The 27994-nt window shown below is 42.9% G+C and overlaps 2 protein-coding genes across 2 annotated transcripts; both read left to right on the forward strand.

Annotated features, from left to right (window-relative positions):
• The first annotated feature begins 249 nt into the window (after positions 1–249).
• On the forward strand, positions 250–8700 carry tktb (transketolase b). Its single transcript, XM_049582372.1, has 14 exons — positions 250–508; positions 2676–2793; positions 2906–3019; positions 3138–3235; positions 3956–4147; positions 4580–4707; positions 4802–4998; positions 5707–5871; positions 6180–6336; positions 6425–6555; positions 6650–6733; positions 6872–6968; positions 7145–7264; positions 7776–8700. The coding sequence occupies exons 1-14, from the start codon at positions 402–404 to the stop codon at positions 7946–7948; spliced, it is 1881 nt and encodes a 626-aa protein (XP_049438329.1). The 5' UTR covers positions 250–401; the 3' UTR covers positions 7949–8700.
• A 3203-nt stretch (positions 8701–11903) lies between these two features.
• si:dkey-32e6.6 (extracellular matrix protein 2) lies at positions 11904–27843 on the forward strand. The gene is made up of 9 exons (XM_049580970.1): positions 11904–12068; positions 12197–12394; positions 12509–12752; positions 12886–13001; positions 15783–15915; positions 15990–16147; positions 18108–18247; positions 26799–27125; positions 27605–27843. Exons 1-9 carry the CDS (start codon positions 11904–11906, stop codon positions 27771–27773), a joined length of 1650 nt encoding a protein of 549 aa, XP_049436927.1. The 3' UTR covers positions 27774–27843.
• Positions 27844–27994: the final 151 nt, after the last annotated feature.

Genomic DNA, 27994 nt, shown 5'->3' on the forward strand with positions numbered 1-27994 from the left:
CTGCACACTGTGGCTCCCTGCAATCATGTTTTAGGACCCATGTTTAATATTGCTGCTTTGCTCATTTACAACGGGAAATGATAAGAGCGATGTGACCGCAGATGTGTAAGTTTAATAAGCTCAAAATGATTTATGAAAGCAGCATGTCCTGCGCAACCATATCCTCACGACTGCTCCTCCAATGATCGGATTAGGGGGGAGTGGCCGCGCGAGGACACATAAGTCCCCTTCCTCTCTGTCGGTCCTCCTCCTCCTTCCTCCTCGGTTGTACTTGCACCGGGCAGCTAGCAGCGGCGTGGCGCAGCTTTGAACCTACGACCCCCGGGAAGCAGCTGTGTGCTTGAAATAACCGAACTTGACTTCTCAAGCGGACGCGACCCTCAAGAAATATTCCAGCAACCATGACTAGCTACCACAAACCCGATGAGAAAACTCTGCAGGGGCTGAAAGATGTCGCTAACAAGCTCAGGATCAACTCCATCAAGGCGACGTGCGCCTCTAACTCTGGGTAAGTTATTCAAAGTTATATTAATAATAAAAAAATCACACGGCTACACAAGGAATAATTATGTAATGTGATGTAACGTAACTGAAGCTGACGCACGTTTCACCTGCGGGCCCCCGGGTGCACGTGCTGCAGATTATCTTCACGCGGTGGAAACCGTCGCCACAGCAGCCAGCTAGCAAATAATTCCGTTAACGGCTACGTAAACGTTTTAAGATAATACGTGAGTTAAGTTTCTACGCTAAAAGTAGCACAAGCTAACAGTTTGTGCTGTAAATGAAAACAAATGGCAGCGTCTGTGTCTACAGTCGAGGTGTCTCATGTTACAGTAGGTGCAGCCTAGCTGGGAATTTATGCTCTGTGACAACTCGGTTATGCTGCTAGCAAAACTGCTATATTAAACTTTGTCGTTAGCGTCGACATGCTCCTGCTAGCTAGCTAACAAGCAACCACATGATGATACCAAAGGGTGAATCTCGTGGTCGGCATGTCGCTCTCATTTAAAGTCGCAGCTGTGTGCTAAATGCCCGAGAGATACACAAATGCACACCAGTTACAGTGCCTGCGGGAAATTTGTGTCAGGTATGACGGCTGGTCAAAGGGGCACCTGTAGTGTTGCCTCATCCTACATGCCGGAATTGCGACAAACTTTTTGGCAACCTGATGTCTTCCTCTTCATACTCACTGAATACAGGTTGAACCAGGTCCAAGCGGGAATAGTTAAGGGTTTCCTCGTAGACGGGTGTAACTAGAGTTTATGCAATCCAGAGATTATACTGTACCTGCTGCCCTTTGCCCTCCTCGTATTCTGTCTATACATTTGTGTACACACCCCCAATTAAAAACACAATGTACCTCATCAGACGCGCCTGCAATTGAAACAATGCCTTTATTCCTCTCAGTTAACATTAGATTACCTGCCTATCACATATACCATCACACCTAGACTATATATATTTGACTGAATAATGCAGGAATGACAGTTTTGGACTAACATTTCTCCTGCAACGAAACTAAAAACAGAAAACAAGACCTTTAACCCATATTTGTAGATTTGTATTCTTTCTTTGTGCGTCTAGTTTCATTGCATCCAGACTCTAAACCTGAACACAGTGGCGGCAGAGGGAAATTAAACATGATTTTTATACACCACAAATTCCTTGTCTACAGTTAAGCACCTGTCTATCACCTGGCCAGCTACATTGCATCTAGATTGTCCCCGTGGTAACCAGTACGGTTTCACTGTATTTGCATCCTCCCAAGAAATCCATCATTGCGTAATTTTCAGCTTATTTACTTGTGCAACTGCAACCTCCAAAAAGGAAACGTTTGTTGGTAAACCTGTTTTTGTCACTTCCTTGTGTCAACTCACAAGGAAATGGGTGAATTACATCCTGAATGTCCTGTTGATGTTCTGATACCGTTGTCTCCCTTAACAAAGGATGTTTTAGTGTTTTTTGACACCCAACATTCAGCACCTGTTGTTCCATTATTACTTGATGGATATGGGACATTACACTTGACTAACTGATAGTTTTTGTCACGGCTTTTATGAATTTACTTCAGTTTATTTCTCAGCAGGTTATCGCTCGACAGAAGGACACGGGGTAAACAGAGCTCTGGGTTTTTATTTTTTAAGAAATTTAACAGTGACCATGATGTATGTTTGGTTAAGATAACTCTGTGTGTGTTCCAGCATGATTGAAATTATGCCATTTGTAATTTAACCCACATAGGGAAGCAGAGATGGTGTTGAGTAACGTGGGATTTCTAAACACATCTATTACATTACTTAGACCACTGTGCAGCAACTAACAGTTTCACAAGTACCTTTTTTTAGTTTTTATAAGTGCTCTGGAGTGTAAAAACATAACTGATGTGATTGTGTTACAAATTAACAGTGTATTGATGAGTGATATTTCTAATCCCAAAAGACAGGAGGCTCTCTTTTAATGATTCATTGCTTGCCAAATTTATCCCTTGAATGACTCCTGGATTGAATGACGTTGGTACATATGTTGTTCTTATGGTCAAACTGAAATAAAGTGTGACGATTCTTGAATGCAGCAACACATGCATGTATGCATGGTGTGTGCATTTAATTTTCTTTTCAAATAACAGTGTTTTTTCTGTGAACTGTTACTAACATTCTCCACTTTTCTCTCCTCAGTCACCCGACATCATGCTGCAGCGCAGCAGAGCTCATGTCTGTGCTCTTCTTCCACACCATGCGCTACAAAGCAGATGACCCTCGCAACCAGTGCAATGACCGCTTTGTGCTCTCAAAGGTCGGCACACATTTCTTTATTCATGAGAGCGATTATTCTCCAGTTGGTCGGCACACCTGAGATCTGGTATCATTTGTCTTTAAAGACTTTTTCTTTTACCCCTTGTCTCTAGGGTCATGCTGCACCTGTCCTGTATGCTGCCTGGGCAGAGGCAGGTTTCGTAAAGGAGTCTGATCTGCTCAACCTGCGCAAGCTCGACTGTGACCTGGAGGGCCACCCCACACCAGTAAGTTAAAAAAAATCCTGAGTTCGTTTTACATGCTCATGCTTCCTTGGAAAAAAGAATATAATATACAAGTCACTTTCTGTATCTAATTATTATTTTCCTCTCTCCTGTTCACCAGAAACTGGCTTTTGTTGATGTGGCCACAGGATCTCTGGGACAGGGTCTTGGGGCTGCCTGTGGGATGGCCTACACTGGCAAACACTTTGACAAATCAAGGTAAGTTTGTATTTAAAAAACAAGAGCCAGGTTCTAAGACTTGGATTCATCCTGTTTTTTAAAACTGTTATATGGTGATCTGAAACAACTTTGTACAGTTGTCACTCTCAAGTCTAAAGAGTGCATTACATTTAAAGTAGGTTGCCTCAAGGCATCAGTTCTTTATCCTCCTCCTACTAGAGTGTTTGTGTAGAGGTGACAAGCATATTGAATGCTGTTAAACGGTGCTCTTGTTAAACAATGTTGAATCAACAAGAGTTTTGTTTAACAAAGAGTATAATGCCTTGACTAGCAAGTAACTGCTTTCTTTTAAAGTCGTACCTGAAGCACTGTAATCTGTTTAATGGATAAAGCTGTAGTAGTGTAGTTATAATTGTGTTAAATCACTCCCTGACAGGAGCCTGCTGTGAGGTCAAAAGGCACTTGTACTGCTGCAACAGTTATACTCACAGTAGCAAAAATAATACTTAATGATATTTGTCCCTTTTTTCTGGGTAGCAACTCAAAACAATTTGACAAGGATGCCCCTATCTGTTTGAATTAGTTAATAGTCATTGGCAATAATAGTATTTGTGGTTCTAACCTTTACTTTCCTGTGGGTAGTCCACCTCAAGTCTCAGCTCAGCATGCTTTCATCAATCACATAATAACCATTGTGTGGTTTATTGTTGGAGAACAACGCTCATTTTCCCCATTTCCCCTTTCTACATTGTGTTGTAGTTACCGTGTGTACTGCATGATGGGTGATGGAGAGTGTTCAGAGGGCTCAGTGTGGGAGGCCATGGCCTTTGCCTCCTACTACCAGCTGGACAACTTGGTGGCTATCATGGATGTCAACCGGCTCGGTCAGAGTGAGGCTGCACCCCTGAAGCACGACATGGAGACCTACCGCAAGCGCTGTGAAGCCTTCGGGTCAGTACCAAACTCTCACTCTCCTTTCCTCCGCTTTTATTGAAGTTCCTAGAGAACCTTTTGATGTGATTGTGACTCTTTTTTTTTAATTAAAAAAAAAATGCCTCTGAATACACATGAAAAGTATAACTTTAATTGTCCTATATGTGTAAATATTGTAGTAAGGTGTATCCATCAGTTCCAAAGCAGTTACTTGTGGTTTTATTTGTTCTTATCGTACTGCAAAACTTCCACCTCTTGCACGTTAGGTTTTTCAATGCTTGCTGTATTTTCTCCACCCTTTGGCCACCAAACTGCCATTCTTTTCAGTCTCTGCTCCCCTTCCTTCAGTTAATAAGTTTGATGCTTAACCTTCTTATTTGGCCTGTGTTTTGGGTTAATATTTGTTGTAATGTGTTTCTATGCCGTTAAAACTGAGCCACGTTTGTGTAGGTGGAACACGTATGTTGTGGATGGGCATGATGTGGAGGAGCTGTGCAAAGCTTTCTGGCAGGCCCAGCAGGTTAAGGGCAAACCCACTTGCATTGTTGCCAAGACATTCAAGGGCAAAGGACTCAAAAGTAAGTGTTGCTTATTTGGTAAATATTTGATTTACTTAACTATTTTATTTTCTCTGAATCTGATTTATGACACGTGTTCTTCTCTTGGCTGTAGATATTGAGGATCTTGATAACTGGCATGGAAAGCCCATCCCTAAGGACAGGGTCGATGACATCCTGAAGGACTTGCAGGCTCAGATCCAGGTCCCCAACAAGACCCTTTGCCCTGAGCTGCCCAAAGACGACACAGCACCTGCAGACCTAAGCACCATCTCCCTGCCCTCACCCCCAGCATACAAAAAGGGAGACAAGGTACCTTTTTTTTAACCTGTCACTTGGGTTTCCATTTTTAATCTGAGCAGATTAGATTTTTTTGGGGGGACACTTGAAGCATGTAATGGGTACAAAGCTCCTTTAAGCAGTCAATGAAATGCTTTTGTGCAAAAGTTGCTTGTTGACTCAGTGGGTGGTTGCCTTGCCTCATACTGATATCAGCCCGAGATAAGCTTTTTAACTTGCATGTAGAATATTGTGGTGTTATATTCTGCCCCACAGGCTAACCACACTACCTACAATTTTGGTCTGATTTTTTTTTTTTTTTTTTTTTTTTTAACTTATTTGAGTTATGACTTAAATCAAATCTTTGGACATATTTGCTATCTTGTTACATAATTTCCTGGTTCAATTTTGTTCTCATGTAGAGGGGGGAAAAGGTGTTAAAAAAATGCAGTAACTACGAAATAAGTAGGCATACATACTACAATTATAGTGCGTTTTTGGGGGGTTATGGGTCAAATCCTTGGTCATGGTTTTTAGGCACAGAAATTACTTTACGAAGATCAATTTAATAAGTGCATAATCACCTTTTCACCTATAACACATTTGGCTCGATGGTCAAAACTTTGAAGCCATTTTTCGCAGTTTCATTTTTAGCATATTTGCAGCCTTTATCCTTTGTAGGGTTGTATTAGCTTGTTAAACTGTCTTTGCTTACACCCGTTTACTTCACTGTCCTGTCAGATGGCAACAAGGCGTGCGTACGGTCTGGCACTGGCCAGGCTGGGGCAGTCAAGCCAGAGAGTGGTGGCCCTCGATGGAGACACTAAAAACTCCACCTTCTCTGAGACCTTCAAGAAGGCCTTCCCTGACCGCTACATTGAGTGCTTCATCGCTGAACAGAACATGGTACGCAATATTTCCATCTTCATGGGTGATTTAAATGCTGTTTTCTCATGTTCATTTGCAAAGTTACATAAGTCAGATGATTAACCCCAACTTGAAAGTGGGATAAACTTGGCTCACATTTAACTGTTCACCTCCATAATCTGCTCCAAATTGGTATAATCTGTTACTATTCATTCTCTAGCGTGATAATCCCGGCCGCTCACCACTGCTCATCACTTGTGACAAGTTTACCAGATCCTCCATGCTTAATCGCATCCACTGTCATTAAGACTAACCCACATTACTGATGTCTTTGCTTGCTGCTGCAGGTGGGAGTGGCTATTGGCTGTGCCACCCGTGACCGCACAGTTGCCTTTGCCAGCACATTTGCGGCCTTCTTCTCAAGAGCCTATGACCAGATCCGTATGGGAGCTATCTCCCAGACAAATGTCAACCTGGTAGGCTCCCACTGTGGTGTCTCCATTGGTAAGCTTTCTGCTGAAGTGTCACTAGTTATAGTTACAGTGCAGAGTGAGCATTCTCCGTCCCCTGACTGATCTTACTCTTCCTTCAGGCGAGGATGGTCCCTCCCAGATGGCCCTCGAGGACTTGGCCATGTTCCGTGCTATCCCAACCTGTACTGTGTTTTACCCCAGTGATGCTGTGTCCACAGAGAGAGCTGTTGAGCTGTCAGCTAACACAAAGGTTGGTAGGCCACCTTGTGGTAGAGTTTGTCCAGTAAGTTGTCTTAACAATGATGGGAGGGTAACATTCTCATGTTTCGACTCTGTATTCTCAGGGTATCTGTTTCATCCGTACCAGTAGACCAGACACTGCAGTCCTCTACTCCCCAGAGGAGAAGTTTGAAGTAGGCGTAGCCAAGGTAATAATCAATACAATGATTTTTACACACACTAATCCTTGTGCACCATTCAGATTAAAAAAAAAAAAAAAAAAAAAAACAAGATTGGAATAGACATTAGAAAAATTAATATATATGAATAAATGTCCACTTCCCCAGGTGGTGCGCCAGTCTGACAGTGATTGTGTGACTGTGATTGGAGCTGGTGTCACTCTGCATGAGGCCCTCGCTGCTGCTGATACACTGGCCAGTGAAGGTAAACCCACACTGCCCTCTTGTGGATGAATATAGGTACTGAGGCCTGTATTTTATAACTGCTATACACCACTGATGTTTGATAATTCAGGAGATGGGAGTCAACAGTTCTACAGTCAGCAACTATGGTTTAAAAAAAACATCTAAAAGTAATGATTTCCTAATGAATTCGTACAGGGAAGAACATCCGTGTGATTGACCCATTCACCATCAAGCCCCTGGATGCCTCTACCATCGTGGCCAGTGCCAGAGCCACACGGGGACAGATTATCACTGTGGAGGACCACTACAAGGAGGGTGGGTTGTTTTCTGTTGTTGTGCTTATATGTCCTATTGCAGTGTTTGTTTTTTTAAGTCATGTACAATGGAGGTTTGAGAGTTTGCAGACTTTTATTCTTGGCAAAGGATACACCAGGGGCCACGATTGCATTAACTGTGTGTTAACTGGTTTGCCCCCAGTTGTGAGTTTAAAAGTGTTTCCTAGTGGTGGTTTTAGCAGTCTTTAAGTTTAGTGCAACTACACTGTGCAATATGAGAGACAGTGAGATGATCATCCCTAATTTCTGACACTCAGAATTTTATCCCAGGCCGCCTTTGAGTGCAAAACCGTGACATTGGCCTTCCATGAACCTCTCACGTGTGATATAGGACCACCGTTTTAGAGCCATGACCAAAGATATTGACAGGTTTCTCTCATGTCGATTGTCATTTGTCTGGGACAGCCCAAAATCACAGTGTATACCAGGCTTAAAAGAACATTGTCATGTCATCCTTTGGTGTTTTGTGCTGATGGTCTGTCTCTTCCCAGGTGGTCTTGGTGAAGCAGTGCTGTCAGCAGTGGGCCAGGAGCCTGGCATCGTTGTGACCCGGCTCGCAGTGTCCGGTGTTCCTCGCAGCGGCAAGCCCCAAGAGTTGCTTGACCTGTTTGGCATCAGCGCCAAGCACATCGCCAACGCCGTGCGTCAGACCTTTGCAAACTAAGAACTGCACATTATCTCCCGCTTGCCACGCTGTTTGATCACAACCAAATTTCTGCCCAACTTGCAGCTATATGGCATGATCACGTGAAGACCTGTTAACTTCAGTGCTCAGGTGCCGTCTTGTGGCTTTGACTCAAGTGCAGTGTGCTAACCCTGTATTGTTCTAACTACCACAGATGGAGAGGGATGGGAACAGGAGTGCAGTGTTGTCAAAACCTGTTGTATTAATATTATTTCCCCATTTGCACCCTCTAGTACCCTCTGCTCCCGATGGGGTTGAACACATCATCCTCTTGTATCATTTATCATGTTTTCAAAGTCGTGTCCTGAGAGTGGTTCAGACAAAGCATCATTGACTACTGTCAGTGAGGTTATGTTGACGCTTCATACCAGCAGCCACCCTGGTTCTGATTTATGATGAACTGCCAGGCCACGACTTGTGCTCTGCATTCCAGCCATCATTCCTCACAACCATGCCTCATGTCTTCTCTCTAAGAAGCACTGTTACTGTTTGTCATGAACCTAATATACTAGATGTTTTGTAGTTGCGTTCAGTCACAGCTTTTGATTCCTAGCTGTGGTAGAGAACACTTTCTTCAGACCCAGTGTGAGAAGTTAAACCAGTTTAGTTATGAAGTGTTTGAGCATTCCTCTAATCATTCCTGTCCATGTGGGCATCACACAATGTTACTGCCGTTCCAGGTCACTGGTGTCATCCTGTCTGTGTTGTGCTGAATAAAAGAATTAACCCTACGCCATTGTCTTTTGTACTTTATTTTTATTTATTAATTTTTTTTTTCATGTTTTTTATATTTAATACCTACCCACTAGCAGTGTGGTTCTGTGGGCGGACAATGTCAGATGGCTGCCACTTAAGACTAAAAAATCCATTGTAGTGGAATTTTAGAGGGCTAATCATGGTGCCCAAAGGACAAATCCTAATGACTGACCCTGATCTCCCAACTTTGCATCCAGCACTACTATCAAGTTATAGTTTTCACTTATCCAATGAAATTCCACCAGTGTCTACGTGTGCTGCTAACTGTCTTGGCCTCCGAAGATATTTGTGATCTTAATAGGGCCTATCTGGTTAAATAAAGGTGAAGTGGATAAGAAAAAAACATAATGGATGGATTGGCACCACATTTGTGCAGCCATTCATGATTCAATGCCATTTTTGGTATTTCCATGAATCCATCCATCCATTTTCATCCGCTTATCCGGGACCGGGTCATGGGGACAGCAGGCTGAAAAAAGTGCCCCAGACATCCCTCTCCCCAGCAACACTTTCCAGCTCCTCCAGGCCAGATGAGGTATGTAATCCCTCCAGTGTGTTCTGGGTCTGCCCCAGGGCCTCCTACCAGTGGGACGTGCCCAGGGGACATCCTGATCAGATGCCCGAACCACCTCAACTGACCCCTTTTGACGCCTAGAAGCAGCGGCTCTACTCCGAGCTCCCTCCTGATGTCCGAGCTCCTTATCCCATCTCTAAGGTTGAGCCAAGCCACCCCACAGAGGAAACTCATTTCGGTCGCTTGTATACGCAATCTCATTCTTTCGGTCACTAACCAGAGCTCATGACTAGAGGTGAGGGTTGGGACGTAAATGGACCAGTAAATCAAAAGCTTTGCCTTTTGGCTCAGCTTCGTCATTCACCGGTAACACCATGAAATTTGGTACAAATACTCATTTTCCCCAGAGGAGTCCTGATGACGTTGGTGATGACTTTTTATCAAATGTCGGTGCCACCTTGAGGCTATTTATGGTTTTACGAGAAATGTTCCCAATGAGGTCAAAGCAATTTTGTCCAGTATAGTTTATGATCAAATACTTGCAGAACAAGACTTTTTCCATGAGCCTTGCCACTTAGTGTTTTACTGCTTACTACCAAGTCTTAGCATGACAACACCAAGATGGTGAACATGGTAAACATACCTGCAAAACCTGAGCATGTTAGCATGCTGATCTGAGCATGTAGTTCAAAGCATCACTGTACTTAAGTCTCACAGAGCTGCTATCATGGCTGTAGACTCCTCGTCTTGTTTTGCTGTTACAGAATGTTTTCAACATGCGGCTTTGGCAGATACCTGTCATACATGTTATAGAGCTGGCAGTCTATTCAGACTGTATATGACGTCTGTATGCTGAGTGAGAAAACAAGGTCGTAAATTTGTGCTAGGATGGCAGAGAAAGGACGATAAAGCGTTGCAGCAGAGATGGTGAAAGTCCCTTGTGTCTTACACCAGTTAAACTGGGTGACTCCTCTGCACTATTTCCTGCAGTGGAAACTGTTAATCCAGGGTGTTGTCAGGCTGAGGTTAAGGAAGGGGTTGAGTGTGGTCAGTGGATTACTACATGTTCCTGTCAAGGTTTAAATGAATAGTCTTCGGGCACATCGTTATTTACCTTGGAGGGGCACATCAGGAACTGAGTGTTTCACTGTTTACTGTCAAGTTGTCCAATGTGCCATTTGGAATATGTCTGGTTTCTACTGTTGTCTCTGTGTCATCAGCTGAGCTTCAGGTGCAGAGAAACAAAACCGATAATTAATACTGAAATTTAAAATCATTCACATAATAATATCTGATCGTATTACAGATGTTGTTAATCCCAGAAGCTGTTGTCTGGGACATGACAACACGCACACACAGTTCGACAGATTTAGTGTGTGTATGTGTGGTTACTGAGCAAATAAAGAGAGACTGTCCGCAGGTTTCACCCCACAGTGAAAATCCCAGTTTGGCTCAACACTCATCTAGTGGTGGCACCTGCTTGGCTCAGCAGCGAGTGAGAGGATGTACACACTCCAGACTACATGTGTAAGCATGACAGCGTATGTGCTCACAGACAGTATTGTGTGTACAGAACGTAAAGACGGGCTCATTGTTCACGTCTCAGAGGTCGTGTTGGATTTCATACATAGCTGTTAGTGGAGCTTGGTCAAACAAGATTGGCTCCGACCTGAACTGTCTACCAACCCCGTTTTGTTTGGGAAGAGGCCCGAGGTCAGTCTGATTCATCCAGGAGAAAAAAAAAAAACTGACAGTCGATCACAAATTCATGTGTCAACCCACACGATGATGCTCAACCAGAATCTATCACAGCTGTATGAAACTTATTGTGTCCCAGATTCTATCTTTTGCCTCCTGGCCATCACTCGTCTCCTCCACCTAATGTTAGCAGACAGTTATGAAAGGGTGAGGAGACGAGGAGGAGCAGGGCGGGTCTGTGTATTTCATGGTGCGACGAACAAGGGCCCTTATTAACAACGTGAGAGTTTATTTTTTCACCTCTCCGTCTCTAGATATTTCCTCCCATCCTCCTGTTCTCTCCTCATTTCGGCAGTCACTCTGAGTCGGGGGCATGTGCAATATGGTTTGGTACTGCTTTTGGCTGACTCACAAAAGAGAAACTGCACTACAGCTTTAGCTACAAGTGTTTATAGTGATGAATCCTCTGGTGTAAACTCTCAGCCTAACTGCTACTCAGAGTTTCTACCCTTTGGTATTACCGTCTGCACTTTCTGTGGATTGGCTTCATCCTCACTGCAGCCCTGAAGATCTAAACGTTTTGGACTTCTCTCTGCAAATGAAGCAGCTTCAACTAAGTAAACAGCAAACCATGCAGATATGGAGGACATGGATCATACTCATTGGTTTGTGTGGCACAGTTTTACATGGACAAAGCCTGAACTCTTTGCATGGCACGGATACATACGTGGAAACCTCATCTGAGTCACCTGAATTAGAAACAGCAGCTGTTCGTCCACCAGGAGTTGATACAGGAGTGACCTTGTTGGATGCGTATGCTTCCAGTGTGACCCTCCCTCCTGGTGAGATGATGTTGTTTCTGTCTGCACGATCCTAACTAACTCAGTGTGAAAAGTTTTTCGTTATTTAGTGTATGCTGCAGAGTAAATAGCGAAAAACTTTTATTCTCTTCCTCTGCTCCGCTTTATGATTTGTGTAGAGAAGAGTGAGGATGAGCACATCCAGATGGAGGCAGAGGAGGAGAGGGAGCTTCAAGGAGTTGATGTCAGGAAGCTGGAGGCTGGTAGAAGAAGGAGAGGTGCCTGGGGGAGGAAACACGCTGCCACAGTGGAGGCTAATGCATATAGAATAGTAGGACACATGTTTATTTGTGCATAAATAAGTACACATTTGTTGACTTTTTTTTATTTTTACCCATGTCACATATTAATTTGCTTCTTTGTGGAATCATGTCTGTGGTTTCCTGTTGCTTACTGCAGGCAGGGTTAGGGCGACCCCTGATGGGCTGGAGGAAGCGAGGGAGAGGAGAGTTGAACAGCAGTCTGATGGCTATACTTAAGGAGCTTCATGCTCAAAAGCGGCGGCTGATGGATAGAAGGAAAGCACAAGATGATGATGACGATGATGACGACGATGATGATGACACTGATGATGAAGAAGAGGAGGAGGAGGAAGAGGTTTGAAATGTTCATGCTTTACTTTATCAAGCCACCTATTTGAGTTAAAGGAATAATGTATTCCTTTAATGCACATTCTATCATGTAATTATGGTTTTTAATTTTCTGTGTCAGGAAGAGGAAGAAGAGGAGGAGGAAGAGGAAGAAGAGGAAGAAGAAGAAGAAGAAGAAGAAGAAGAAGAAGAAGAAGAAGAGGCAACTGAGGCTCCCAGCAATCAAACAGAAACCCTCTCCAGCTCTACAGAGTCTCCTCTCAGCGAGTGTCAGACTGCTGACAGAGAGATCAGCTGCAGGGGCCTCGGCATGACTCGCCTGCCGATCATCCACAACCTGCTGGCCACAAATCTGGACATGGCAGGTGTGTGTGTGCTGAGAGTCAAGTGAAGCTCAAGGGAACTCTCTTATCACACTCATATCAAATGGCTGTCACTGACCCCCTGCTAAAGAACCAAGTATTGCATCATATAACATACCATATACCATCTTGACAGAAAACAACATCAGAGTCATCACCCCACAAGATTTCTCTGGTGTGCCGAACCTGGACACGCTGGACCTGAGCAAAAACCAACTGGATGATGAGTCGTTCAGCCAAAACCCCCTGTCTGTGAGTAACACCCACCAACACAGCTCTCTACTCCTTCACTGTCTCTATAGTCCAGTCTGAAACTCATCTGCAAGTGCATCACACTCATAAAGTTGTACTCTGTGTGTTTAATCATGCTTGAATGTACATCTCACTATACGGTACTATTGAGGGATAGCTGTTCTTGCACTAAACAAATTTGTGTTATATAATAATTTCACAATTGTCAATGATGCGATGCACCCAAAACAAATCCTATCCAATGTCATCTAACTGCAGCAGAGCTAGCAAACTCAAACCTGCAGTTCCAGACCTGAAGTACCAGTACAGCCCGATTTACCTACAGGCGAGGGCGTGTTACAACTGTAGCTTTTTGTTTTATATAGTACTTCGTGTCATCACGTGCCTTTATTTGTCCCTAAGGAGAAAAAAACTAACAGGATAGGCAGAGCCCAAAGGATAACAAAATAATTGGGTTACAGTCATTTGGTGTTACATATTTGAACTATTAAATGAAATGTTAATAAAATCAATTACCACTTATGCTCACTTGTCTGATGGCCATGTGCCTGAAAAAGCTTTATGCTATGTAGATGATAAGAATGACAAGGATGATGAGGATGATAAATGATAAATAACAATAAAATAATAAATAATAAATGATTAAAAAAAAATAAGAAATAAAAATAAGGATAAAAATACATACCAAAAAAAAGAAATAGTAAATAATGATAAATAAATGATCATTCATTTACAAAGTCTTATGAAACCTGACATATAAATATAACGTTTGAGAGGTATAAGCTGAATTGCATTTCTGTTTTGAATATTTGGGTGTTAAATGTCCACTAGAGAATGTCAAATTATTTTAGCTAATAGATGTTAAGTGTTAAATATAAAACATGAGCACACACACACATGCACACACAGAACTTACAATAAATAGAAATAAAAATACAGGTGGCGAATATTATAACTGCAGCAGATATTACTTCCTTTGGCAGTAAGAGGCATAGGGGACAGGTCCCCACCCCCCCAGAATCTAGAACACATTTGTTTGCCCCCCCCAGTAAAAACATGAAAGTCGCAGAGGACTTTTATTTTGACACACTGCTAGAATGGGACGTATATACGCAACAGTACCTCCAGTAAAGAAGCCGGTGGCAGAATGCAACCTGCAATCCGCCATAATCAATCAGTCAATCAGTTTATTGTCATTTTACCATACATCTTTGTGCAAGGCAGAATGACAGAGCGTTTCTCAAGGACACTATATACCAGTGGTTCCCACCTGATCCAGCCACAGGGTCCAGATTTATCCTTAGTCATTAGATCAGGGTCCAAACAGTTTAATACACTCAGCATCATACCTGCTTTTCGCTATGTCGTTGAGCGACTTTGCTGTCTTTGTCAAGCAGCTGTCCATCAGTCACTCACTCTACAGCAGGAGATGGCACTTCAAAATAAAAGCTCTGTTCTGGAAATTAACTGTACTCTAAAATAAAGTGTGCTTTTTTTTTTTTTACAAGCTGACATGTTCATGCGTCATTTGGGGTCCATTCAGAGTGGACCTGTGCCTCACTTTTGGACCGCGACCCACCATTTGGGAACCACAGTTGGGCACAACACAATCCCTGATCCTGCATTCCTAAGATGTACAGAGTGCAAGTTAAAATAGTAAAAACAACATAAAATAGTGGCTTTGCGTGGAGGACGTCTGAGACAAACAATAGAGCAGGTAATTGCACCTGATGATCCCAGAGGGGCCGCTGCACCTGTTTGCGCCGCCATCTTCCATAAAACTTAAAAGAGGAAACTTTAAAGATATTTCCACCATAAAGTGCTGCAGACAAGGCACAAAGTGGTGCATAAACATTCACCAGAATGCAGGAAATGACGTTCAGAATTTATTGGGGGGAGGAGCCTCAGATCCCTCGCTGAGTATGTGTCCCCTCAATGTTGAAACAAAACCTACGCCCTTGGCAGGTGGCAACAGTGACATATAGTGTGTCTACACCTGCATGTCTACACTGCAGCTGGTAACATTTTCTTTTCCTGTAGGTCACATAGGTTAGCATGTGCAGAATTGGTCTGATATTGACCCAGAAAGTTTCCTCTTGTGGAAAATCTGCAGCCTGTGAGCAAGTTTGCGAGTTACAATCCAGTTTTATAAGTCACTTTGCATCTAATTAAAATAAAGGCACAGGCTGTATCCTGTATCATTACGGTAATAAAAGAGCACTGAAAATTGCATTAACTAATCCTTTCTAAGAATAACCTTTGGTCTAACCTCTAAATGACCACAGGCCGAACACAGAGCCTGACCACACCGAGGCAGCCCGCCGCACTCTGACCAATCATTACGCGCCACCATCAGCATACTCTCACAGTATTGGCTGGAAAGACCTGATGCAGCCAATGATGTGGAGAATAAAAGGAAATTATTTTTGGAGGAAGATATATATTTTCTTCTTCATTTTCTGCTCACATCCCAGTAATGACAGAGGACTGATGGACTGGCTCGAGGGATCCTGCAAAAGAATCAGTCCACTCCTTTTAGTTGACACACATCGACCGCAGTGGCTTTCACTGAGGAGCCACACAGAGTGGCTTTTACTAAAAATACAACATGATAGATGACATGGAAGAGATGCACAGATTTGGTGTATTTCTGTGAACTCTGTGATTGTGTCCTTCTCAGCAAGTCGGGATGGAAAATTATGGATTACGAGACAAGTATCCATTTTGTCTGTTTCATCTTTCTGGCCTGTTTATCTCTCTGTTTTGCTGCGTGTCATGTAGAACTTGACCTCTCTGAAGAAGCTGAACCTAGATGGCAACATGCTCACCAGGATCCCGGCCCTGCCGCCATCTTTGGAGGAGCTCAAAATGAACAACAACAAGCTCAGTGCACTTACCCCTAGCTGTTTCAATGGTAGGATTTGTGTCTGTGTACATGAAAGAGAAACATCTTGTATAAAAGTTGTCTAATTGAGTTTTCTCCTCTAGGTTTGAGTAACCTGTTGAAGCTGGAGCTGGAGGAGAATATCCTCCATGAGGGCAGTGTGTCACCGAAAGCTTTCAAGCCACTAGAGAGACTAGTGGACCTCCAGCTGAACAACAACCGATTCCGCTTCCTCCCTCTGGGCCTTCCTTCATCGCTTCAGGTGGCTGCTATCACTGATTCCTGTAGGAAAAATCCTCTTTAAAGGTCCAGTGTGTCAACACATTCTCACTCCAACCTCGTCATATATCAATGTTTGGTCATGGACTTTCCAGTTATGATATGCAAGGTACCCTGGGTGCGTTGGTTGTTGACGTTCTGGGATGCCTTGTCAGCCTGTAATGTCGAATTTGCATACGGTCTCCTTCAAAACAAACGCACTATGTTGGTAAAACACTGCGCTTGACATTTTTTTTCCCTTTAACAACAAACGCATGTGCTTACATTTAGCCAACGCATGCATGCGGTTAGGTTTAGTCAACAAAAGAACATGGTTGGGTTTAGGAAAAAAGAACAGGTTTAGGCTTAACATTCATATGTTAGGCGAACATTGGCCTCCCGGGTGAAAGGTGGTGGTTGCTGGAGCCATGCACCACCCCTCCTGGCCACCCTAATTCTACTTTCGCCCCCTTAACCTATGCTGTTGCCTGGCTGTGTTTACCTCTGATGCCGCCAGGCGTAGTTATAGGATAATGGTGACGGGCCACGTATCATGCAGACGTGAATGAACGGCTTTTTTCGTTAGCGTCCAATGCCAGAAGCGTTGGTATTTGACAACTTTGGAGTGAGACCGGGATGAGTGTGTAGGATTTAGGGGCATCTATAGCGTCTTTGGTGCACTGTCTAGATGGAGGGCAGGCCACTGGAGGTAAAGACTACCAACACTGTATAAATGTCTATTATTTGTGCTGTTTACAGCTGCTCCAATCAATGAAATTGGGAAAAAACAAGGGCCATGTTAAGTCCAGAAAATAGGAAGACGTAAAGGGGAGAAGTAAAAAAAAAAAAAAAAAAATCTGCAACAAAAACCTCCATCTTAAGACTGGGAGGAGCAGAGTTAGCTAATGTCAGGTGTAAATGTTTAAGTGTTGTGTTAAGCATGCCTCAAGATGGATGTAATTGCAAGGTGCCGTGACAACTTCTTCGTGTTTTTAGCCGCAACCCAGATTTGTAATGGTGTTTCACCAGACCTCTGGGAACGGTTGACCATAAAGTTAGCAAACATTAGCAAGTAACATTAGCCTGATAGCAGTGAATCCATGTACAGAGTTAAAATATAAAAAGACAGTTATACTCAAGCACATTTACTCATCTAGCCCAAAACAAGACAAGGCTCATTTCAGTCAAGGACCCAAATGCCCACAAAAAAGTTACAGTCCTCAAGATTCTTGTATGCTTTCATTGGTTGGCTGGTCTGGAGGATGAGGTAATCTGTAACAACGATTGTGTCCACAAGTTGAGGGAAATATCACTTTTCTTCATTTTGTATAGATCACATTCAACATAAGTTTTAATTTTCTGGTGATAGGCTACCTGCTGCCTGCAGATTCATCCAACTCATTTATGTAGTCATGTTCCTCTATTTCCAGTTCACACAGCATATGGATTTATCACTTACTGCCATAATTTTAATTTTGCGCATCATATAGTCACCTGACTGCAAACAAGCTGTTGGCAGAAATGGTGTATATTATTCAGAATTCTGTTTTCATTAGTTTATGATCCCTTAAAAATAAGAATCATTGTGTTTTTGTTACCTTAGAATGAGCTGTTTATATAAGGAGCAGGCCCTCTTTCATGGAGTCCGCCATGTTGTTCCACGGTAACTCAGAACAGACAAATCAAACACTGGCTTGAGATAGGGCCATCTACATTTTTGCATCAGCCACAGTAGTTCTCTACATACTTGGCACACAGGAGAAGGCTCAGTTCTGCAACCTCACCACTAGGTGCCACTATATCTACTCACTGGACCTTTAAAATGTTAGGATCAGCTAAAGGAGCCAGCTGGGACCCAGAATTATACTCAGGGTCACTCCAGAAAGCCACACACTGACATGAAGACAAGCACTGATGCCCCAAATGGCACATCCATGTTTGTCTTTGTGTCTCTTTTTGTGTAGGAGCTGGAGATGAGTAAAAATCTTCTTGAGGAGGTGACAGAGGAGGCACTAAGGGGCTGCATCCATTTGAGAGTGCTGGACCTGAGTCACAACCTATTGCACGAGCAAAGCATCGCTACCAACACCTGGAACCATCTCAAGTATGTCCATCTATCCATCCATCCATCCATCCATCCATTCATCCATCCATCACTATTGATTTTAAAATCATAATGTCCTGCAGTGCCTCCACCAGCCACAAGAGGGTAGACTGGTGTTTTCAAATGTGAATTCTTTTGTTATCATTTTTGATATTTAATCTGTTATCAGCTGATAGTTGTGACACTTAAAAGATTTAAAATAACACACAACCATGACAAGATGATCTCTGATAGATCAGATTACTATTTCTATCTTAACTGTCAGTAGACGAGGCTGACGCTCTGTTTCACACCCAGAAATAACCATAATCTCACTCACACACAATCCATTTCAGTCCGTTAGATTTCAGTGTCTTTGGCTGATGTTTTGACTGGTTCACATGAAGACAGACACATTCATTTTCTATTTTCTTCTCTCACAGACACACGCTCACGCACACAAACACCAAGCGTGCACACATATCACAGGAGTGAAGACAGCTGACCTTGTGTACTTAGATGAGCAGGCGTGTGAGTGAGAGCCTGAGGGCAACTGTGTGCCTGTATGTGTCTGTTTGTGGATGTAGTACAGTATGTCTCAATGGGTCTATGGTGGTGGTGGTGTGGTGTGTGTGTGTGTGTGTGTGTGTGTGTGTGTTTGTGTCTGTTGTTTAAATATAGTGAATTCCAGCGGGTTTTTCTTTGCTCCCTGGGATCCTTGTGAACCACAGTGGGAGCTTCAGGGAAAACTGTGGAGAGAAAAAAATGCTAAAGAAAGAGAGACGGGAAAGTGCAGTTGACGAGACTTTGGATTTTACTGTATGACTAAATGGTTTTTAAGAAAGAGGAAATAGAAATATTAAATTGGGATGATATATAATCAGGAGAAGGCTGACTTAAAAAAAGAAATCCTTTATTACTAAATGGAGACAGTAAAAGCACAAAAGAGGGATGAGAGATGATATGTAGAAAGGAAGAGAAAATTCAACTAGACAGTACTCTGAGCCTTCGCTTGACTTCTTACGCAAATGTATCTGACATCTGACACTTGACCTCATTAGTGACAAGAGCAATGGTCTTCCCATTGGTGCTGCAGGCTTATTAGCTGGTCCTATTTTAAATACTTCCTTCAGCACAGCACAGACAAGAGAGTAGGAACTTCAACTTGACCTGAACTCCGCTAACACTGCAGGAGATGATGCCTCAAAGGGCAAAGGTCACTAGTGAAACCTGAGTGGTGTAAAACAAGACTCCTCACTGTGGTTGGATTGATGTCACTCTGCAGACCTATCATAATCAAATCCACATTGTGGAGAAATGTACTCGTCATGTAGCTCTGCAGAGATGTGTGGAGAAACAGACAGAGAGGGGCTGAAGCAGAATGAAAAGTAAATTGCTTAATGTTAAAATAAACTGCAGTGTGCTGGTTCTGGTTAGTGGAGCGCCTCTGTTCTGTGTCGCGGAGTCAGTGTTATTGTTACCTCCTGCTGGGGTTCAGGGGTTGGAGGTATGAGCGGAAAATGCAGGAGGTTACAGGGAGCTGGGGAGTTCTGTTTGGACCTGGGATCAGTCTCAGGCAGATCAGGCTGACCGCTAGCCTCTCACCTCGCCATCAACCTTGATAATATCAGATCTATGGTCAGTGCTGAGTTTAGATACATGTCTTATAACCTAATGTTATAGGTGATTATATTTTCTGTTTTCCAGAATTCTTTAAAAAAAAAAAAAAAAACAACAACTCAGTAAACAAAATGCTAATGTGTGACCATCATATAAGCATACACATACAACCAGTGGTGTATGTTATACTCAAGTTATGTGCTTCAGAACAGTTTTTAGCTTCTTGTACTTGCATATTAACATTGGTTCTTTATACTTTAAATTATTTAGGTACTGTACATTTTAATCCACTTCAACTTTAGTTGTTACTTTGTTCTTATGATTTCACGTAGAAAGATTTACAATGAATTATACAAATGTTATTGCCCCCAGGTATGCAAAAAACAACATTGAACATGACCATTTTTGACAGATATTGCAATTGCAAATGAAAATTTTTACATTTAATTTTTTACATTGGAAAAAAACAACATTATGTGATTTTTGCAGCAAACAAGCATGTTCCCATTTAGTCTGGAATATGACAGGCTGGACCATCTCTGTAGCACTACAGTGCTTCATTTATTTAGCAAACATTTCAAGAAACTTCCCCTGCAGAGCTGGAGAGCCACAGTTTTAGATAGACATGCGCATGTGCAAGTTTCAAAGCCAGAGCAATTTAAACATTAGGAGATTGCTATATACATATTTATCATTATTGTAAAAATAACGTTAGCATTGCGTTCACGAATGCTTGTTTAAAGCAGAAATAGAAAACTTTTCTACTACCTATAGTGCACTAGCTCGCAAGCTAATGCTGTCAGCTGAACTAGCTAACGCTGTCTGCTTAGCTAGCTAACGCTGTCTGCTTAATCATGGCTCAATAGAGAATAAAGCAACTTTCACCACAGTTCATTTTAGGAGGACCACTCCAAGGAAACACGCTCTTTGTTTAGATTATCAAACAGACAATGGATTATAGATACTTGTTTCTGGCTGCCAGCGTGAGCTATCTTTAAAGTTGTCTTTTTCCGTTTTAAAATGTCGATTAGAAATGTTGCCATCTGTTGATACTTTGACTGGATTAGTGCTAAAATGGATGATCCGGAGGAACAAGATTGCCCATCCAGAGGACATGGCAATGAAAGTCCCAGGGAAAAATATGATATGCGACCTGCTCTCAGCCCTACTTTTGTGCCTCTACTCTCTAGACAGGTGGGCTTGACCCTCTGGACCATCCATTTTAACATTAACCCAGAACAAAGTATAAACAGATGGTAACGTTTCTTTAATCAACATTTTGAAGTTGATATAGACAACTTTTCAGCTAACTTAGCTAGTGTGCCAGCTGCGCTACCTAAGGGGCGCACTAGCGCTAGTTTGCTAGCTGCACTATTCTGGCAGCCAGAAACAACTATGATTCCCTGTTGTTCTGAAATGGTGGCTTTGAAACTCGCCCATGCGCACGTCTAAAATGGCGGGTCATTGGCTCTGCAGGGGGATGATATTGAAAATTTCAGCTCCGGAGACTTCCGGTTACGCAATGTACTGTTAAGGCGCACTTTGTCAGAGCTCCATATCATTTCAGCATTTCTTTTTGGAAAGTAAAATGTATCATCATATGTCCTCATATTAAAGCAATTACTGTACTTGAGAGGCGAAATGAGTAGAGTAGCAAAGGTCAGTGTGTTTGTAGCAACATGGCGGTTAACGCTGCAGCACCGCTAACAATGAAAAGCTTGTGGAAGAGCTTGAAAAACTGAGGGAAAGTATGACCAGCGAACTCACAGTTAGTTCCTTAGAACCAATTCGGTCCTCAGTTGAATCATTTCAGCAACTTTGGCAACTCAAGCTTCCACTATCAGAGAGATGGAGACCAGCCCAACAGACCACAATGACAGGATAGCGCAGCTTGAACTTGATGTGAGTGGGCTTCAGTCTGACCTCAGATCAGTGATTGAGGAGAATATGATGCTCAAAGCTAAAGTGGAAGATTTGGAATTCCGTACCAAATGCCAAAATCTCAGAGTATTGGAACTACCAGAAAATATGGAGGGGAAAGACGCAGGATACTTCATGGCCAAATTATTCTCCGTCCTGCTGGGAGACCTGCTCTCTGGGCCGTCTGAGTAGATTGTGCCCATTGAAGCCTGCAACGAAAAATTTCAGCTCCTGCGATTTGGATATTGGAGTTTACCATATTGTGATTTCAATAATATTTTGATCAATTGTGCAGTCCTATATCTTATAACAAACCCTACTAAAAACTATGTTAATAATATTTATAGGATAGTTCTCTATCTTTACAAACAATATACTATACACCATGTGTATTTCAGTTATCCTGAGGAACTATCAATCATGGACTTACAGTATTTCTATGAGTAAAAGGTGTAGGCTACATAGTGCGTTTATATTATCCTTTTTTTTTTTTTTTTAATTTTATCTAACCCCTTACCACCATCTTCTCCGGGCTCTTTATGAGTCTGTCATTTTAAATAACTCATCCAGTCAATCAAAAACTAACCAGAGATCACATCACTGCTGTCGGCCAACAGACCTGACTCCAGCTCCACATGTTCACTGACAGAACCAGAGCTTGTATTAAAATACCCCCCGCTGATTAAAGCTGCATAAACATCACTCATTCCAAAAATGATATTTCATGGGAAAAATGTTTTCAACTGCAGGTTTTTAATTTATACTGTCAAACATTTTTATTGGGAGAACAGTCGTAATGTGGACTTTCTGCTTAAATTACCTAATAAGACATGGTGTTCTGCAGCTTAACATAACAGCCTTGTAAATGCGTCAGCAGCTTAAAAATCATCCAGTAAAAGTACCCTAACAGTCCCAATTAATAAGTGACACAGGAGTTGTGTCTGATTGAATGTGATTCACGTTGAAACAGAACGTTTTTTTTTTTTTGTCTATTTGGTTTTCGTTAGTTGGGTCATTTTGACAGAGCCTGTCGTTGGAGAGGACCTCTGCATAGATTTATCGTCACTGTTGGCTGAGGCTGACTGCATGTAGGCACCGGTTCAGTGATCATCACACCAGAGATGTGTGTGTGTGTGTGTGTGTGTGAGATGTTATGTTGTGAGCGTGATAGGACTCGTAACGAAAGCTCTTTTATCTTCGGACTAGCACAAATTGGTTTCGTAATAAGCTTACATAAATGGGAAAACAAGCCGCACACACACACACACACACAGCACCCCACAAAAACACACCAGCTCTGCAGAGGCATCACACTGATGTCAAGTGAAAACCTCTGAGTTTAATTTAAGGGATCTTCGATTTTGATTTAAAGGTTTTCTCTTCTGTTTCAAAAACAATATATTTGGAATGGATGAAAAGTATGTACACCACACATGCATATTACAATGGATGCCACTGCAGTAGATTACTGAATCATATTCTGTGTATAAAGAAACATGGCCTTTCCATAAAACACTCCCGCTGGTGGGTGATGAATGTGAGCTTGGCCATTTTGTCACAGCAAACAAAATGGTGGCCAGCTCCTAACATGCCATTTCCCATTACAATTAAACAGTGATGCAATACGATACAATACAATACAATACAATACAATACGATACGATGCAGTATGTAACAATACAATATGATATACTTTATTGTCCCTGGAGGGAAATTCGTCTTGGACTCAGGAGCTGCAGAAGTATTTAGTGAGCTAAAATATGTTTCTGAAAGCATTTGAGGCAAGAAATAGGCAACACAGTAACGGAACCTTGGTTCAAATTTGGTCATCTCTGTTTAGTTTTACATTTGATCTCAGTATTTGTCCTTTGTGGCGGGTATATGAAAATGTGGAAGCACAATCTGTAGTTCAAGCAACAGCCTTAGAGCCAGTGAAAATCAAAGTGAAAAGAGAGATGAGCAGGGAGTTCTGGGTGCAGGTAAGATGGAGGGGAGTTTACCATCACTCATTTACACATACACATCATCCCTTTATGTGTGCTTTCAACAGATGTGACAAATGACCAGAAATACTCCAGATATCAGCTTACCAGTGTTTTCATAATTAAGTGCTCACAGAAGTCTGCTCCACCATGACCTGATGTAACTGAAGACGAGGCCAGCTATCATCCATCCATCATTTCAGTCAGTCTTGTTCCATCTAGCCTGCTTGGCACAGTTGCTCTACCTGGCTACATACCTATCCTGGTCAGGTTGCCAAAGTACATAGGCCAGCCTGTGTGGTGTTGGCGCAGTGGCCTCGGTACAGATGGAACTGTGCGTGTATAAGTGCTGTGGTTGTGCTTCTGTACCTACCGACAATCCTCTGTGTGCTGGTTCTCATTAGAACCCAATACCCTGAGGATGAGCAGACCATCGGCATGACTACTCCTGGCCATGCTTTGCACAAAAACATGGACACACACACAAATTTGTGCGCACAAACACATTTGGTTTGTGTAATTGCTGTGTGGCTCTCTATAAATGTTTAAGAAATGAAGTAATGAATTAATCTTTGAAAGATGTGTGCCTATTTGTTTGAATTTAACGTTAGCTATTTGTGAATTAGCTTTTTTTTGTAAACATCATCTTGGCGCATCTCTGGGTAAGTTTATTTGTGTGTGTGTGTGCGTTAGTGTTTCTTCCTTACATCATGTTTGGTAATGTGTGCATGTGTGTAGGTGCCAGTGGGTGGGAATGGTGAGGGTGGAGGACTCTGAGAAGAGAGGACTGTGTGTCCCTCTGCTCATTAATACCATGTGGAGCTCTACGCAGTGGTGGACTGCTGCTGAGCTTCCTGGCAAAGATTAAGAATACAAATCAGCAGCGCACAACTGGTCTAAACTGGTGCTGAGAAGCTGATAGAGCGATAAATTTTGAGGGTCTAAATTTCTTGCAGAAACCACATTTTCACAGCAATCCATAACTGCCACAATACGTATAGGTTAAACAAAACCCTGCTGTGTGTTCCGTGAGTGTTGGCTCATGTGTTTTAAGTTCAATATGTCATTGTGCTCCCTCCCCTGTCTTAATTTTGTTTTCAGTAAAACATTTATAGTTGTATTAATGATGTTTTATTGCACCTCTGTTAAGCAGAGAGGCGTGAAACCAAACTGAGGTCTCCTGAAGTCTATGGTGGACCTTGTTTTACCAAACCGAGGGAGGAAGGCCTCATGCTAATTTTGACCTTTCCTGTGATGCAGACAAATGATCAGAAGTTGCTCAATGTACCAAGGTTTTGATTGATTTGGGAGATTTTCACCCCCTCTCATTGTCACACATCATCTGTCTCATGGAAATACAACCCCACACACAAAACACCCATGATTAATGTAACCTGGGGGTTGTAAAGTTCAAGGGAGGTGAGTTAATGCAAGGGTCTTACTGTAAGTCACCTTTACGAGGAGCATAAGTGCTACAGCACCGAATATCAGTCAGACAGATGCCAGCCCAAATGTCTCCAACATTCACTCTGTCTCCCCTCATTGGTCCCCACTTCACTTCACTGTGTGGTCATTGGCTGTCCACCTTAGGGAGTTCTGAGACCATTGGCTGTTCAGTGTGGTCTACGAATGGCGGAAAAACAGGAAATGAGGTTCCTCTCCTGCGGTGAACTGTGCTGTAAACTCACAACAGCTGTGTTGGATCTTCCTACAAAAACACTGAACCCCTGTGCTGCATCTTCACCTTAGACCCCTTTAAATCTGGTCCTTCGTCTATGGCCGTTCTTTCTCTTTCCCACAAACCAAACATTTTCATACCCCTTATCCACCATTCTGCCACAAGTTCCCCCCTCAGACTGCCATGCTCTGTTACATTGCCCCCTCCAACCAGGCCCCATTAGTTTCTCTCCTGCTGCTCCCCGCAGCGCAGCCTCCCACTCTGCACTCCTGATTCCCTGCCTCCCCAGCAGCGCTATGCAGGAGTCCAGTAACTATAAAACATGAAGTCTGCAGTTAAAAGCCTTGGAATCGGACTGGAAGTGGGCATCCATGATTATATCTAATCCAGAGCCCTATAAAACATGCCAACGTGCTGGTGTTAAGCAGGTTCATCTTACTTTAGCATGTTGGCATGCTAACATCTGTTAGCACTAAACACAAAGTAAAGTTGAGGCCGGTGGGAATGTTATCAGTGATCAGGTTTTTTGTCATAAGCAAATGTTGGACAAAGTGAAATTATTACCTGATTACGGTGCGAGGTGAAAAGTTAAGGGATCACCAAAGGTGTTAAAACTCATTGTGAAGGGGACACAGATGTGTGCACCAAATGTCATGGCAATCCATCCAATAGTTGTTAAGACATTTCACTCAAAACCAAAGTCAACCTCATGGTGACACTAAAGTAATAGTTGGAGGATCATCAAAGTCTTTAAGATGCATCGTCTAGGCATGGGTGGATTATTAGAATATGGGCCCCTGGGCACAGATTTGCAAAAGGCCCCACCACCTCTCTAATGTAGTAGCAAGACAACAGACTTTGTGATGGTTTTGCCTTTTTTGTTGTTGTTTTGCATCTTTTTGTAGTCATTTTGTGTCTCTTTGTGATCATTTTAATTTAAGTGACATTTGTCAGCTGAAGCCCAAGGAGGCCCTGACACTCTGGGCACCTGGGTCTGTGCCTAGTAGGCCCGTTCAGTAATCCATCCATGTGTCAGGGAACAATAAGTGTCTGAACCATTTTGTGCCAGTGCAGTAGATGTTGATATATTTCACTGGATAAATGAAAACGTTAACCTGCTGGTGGTGCTTTAGGAAAGTCAGTTGGATAGATCTTCTGGGGACCATGAACATCTGCCGAAAATGTCATGACAATCCGTCTTATAGTTGCTAAGACACTTCAGCGTGTACCAAGGTGATCAAGATCAGCATTGCCATCCATAGAGCCATGCAGCTAGCACACCTAAAAATATCTAGAAGTAGATTTTTCATTCAAAGGTCCTCTTGTGGATATCTGACTGGGATTCATGATTCCTCTCTGTGTTTCGTCTCAGAACCCTGGAGGCACTGGACCTGTCCCACAACAGGTTCACCTCTGTCCCAATGAACCTGCCTCGCCATCTCCACAAACTGAGCCTCCAACACAACAACATCGGTCGCATCGCCACCTTCACGTTCCGTCACATGCGGTCCAGCCTGCAGTCCCTCCGTCTGTCCCACAATGCCTTGAGCAATGAGGGTATAGAACGAGTCTCTTTTGTCGGATTGTACCGCTCGCTGACAGAGCTCCTATTAGACAACAATCGTCTGGAGGAGGTCCCTCGCTGCGTTCGACAGTTTAAGAATCTGCAGGTGCTGAGACTGGACAACAACTGGATCAGGTAGAATTGTGCTTTTCATAAATTTTTAAGAGTCAAATGTGATTTTAATAATGCAGGGATTAGCTAAATGCTTGCTTGCTCGTTACCTGATCCTGTCCTAATACCATTAGCTCCGCCAGTGCAGCTCCCTTTGGAAATAACTCTAAGGAGCTTGGCACAGAATCAAAGAAGGATATAGTGGCACATGCAGTGCCTTGTGCAAATAAATATATTCAAACTGACATTTCAGCAACAGTCCATCAGCATGAAGATGAAGACAATGACTATTGTTGCCACTGCAGTTTCTTCTTACTGTCTGTGAACTGTACCAGACTCTGTGCTCCCTCTGACACAGCAACACTGGTGACCTAAGCACTTATACTGCTCAGTGCACTTCTTTGTGCATATGGGGGAACTAACAAATCAGCACTTGTGAGAGGAAAGTGCAGACTTGAGATGCAGTATGTCTAAATTTAAGTGCATATATGTTGTGGTTGCAGGCTGGTGAGAGAGTGGGGAGTGTGCCACCCTCGTAACTCTGGCTCCACCTTGGCTTCGATCCACTTGGAAAATAATCTGCTGGAGGTGGAGAGGATTCCCCCTAACGCCTTCTCCTGTCTCACTGATGCTCAGGGACTGGTCCTCTATCCACAACAGGGGCATTCATAAGACCAATAGACCACACTGTGGGACGGACATACATGGAAACATACATCAACCAGATCTAACTCTCAACTCATCAAATACCTATGCTCGGTCAGTGGCCCCTGGCGTCAGATATTGATGCACTGAGGCACCCTATAGCGGTGGTGGGCAGGAGGGGCGGTGGATGGGGCAAACAAACTCTGGTCTTTCCTGTGTCACATGTGAAACCAAAAGCCAATTAAGTT

This window comes from Epinephelus fuscoguttatus, linkage group LG7 (genome assembly GCF_011397635.1).
Source record: "Epinephelus fuscoguttatus linkage group LG7, E.fuscoguttatus.final_Chr_v1".
Taxonomy (NCBI): Eukaryota; Metazoa; Chordata; class Actinopteri; order Perciformes; family Serranidae; genus Epinephelus; species Epinephelus fuscoguttatus.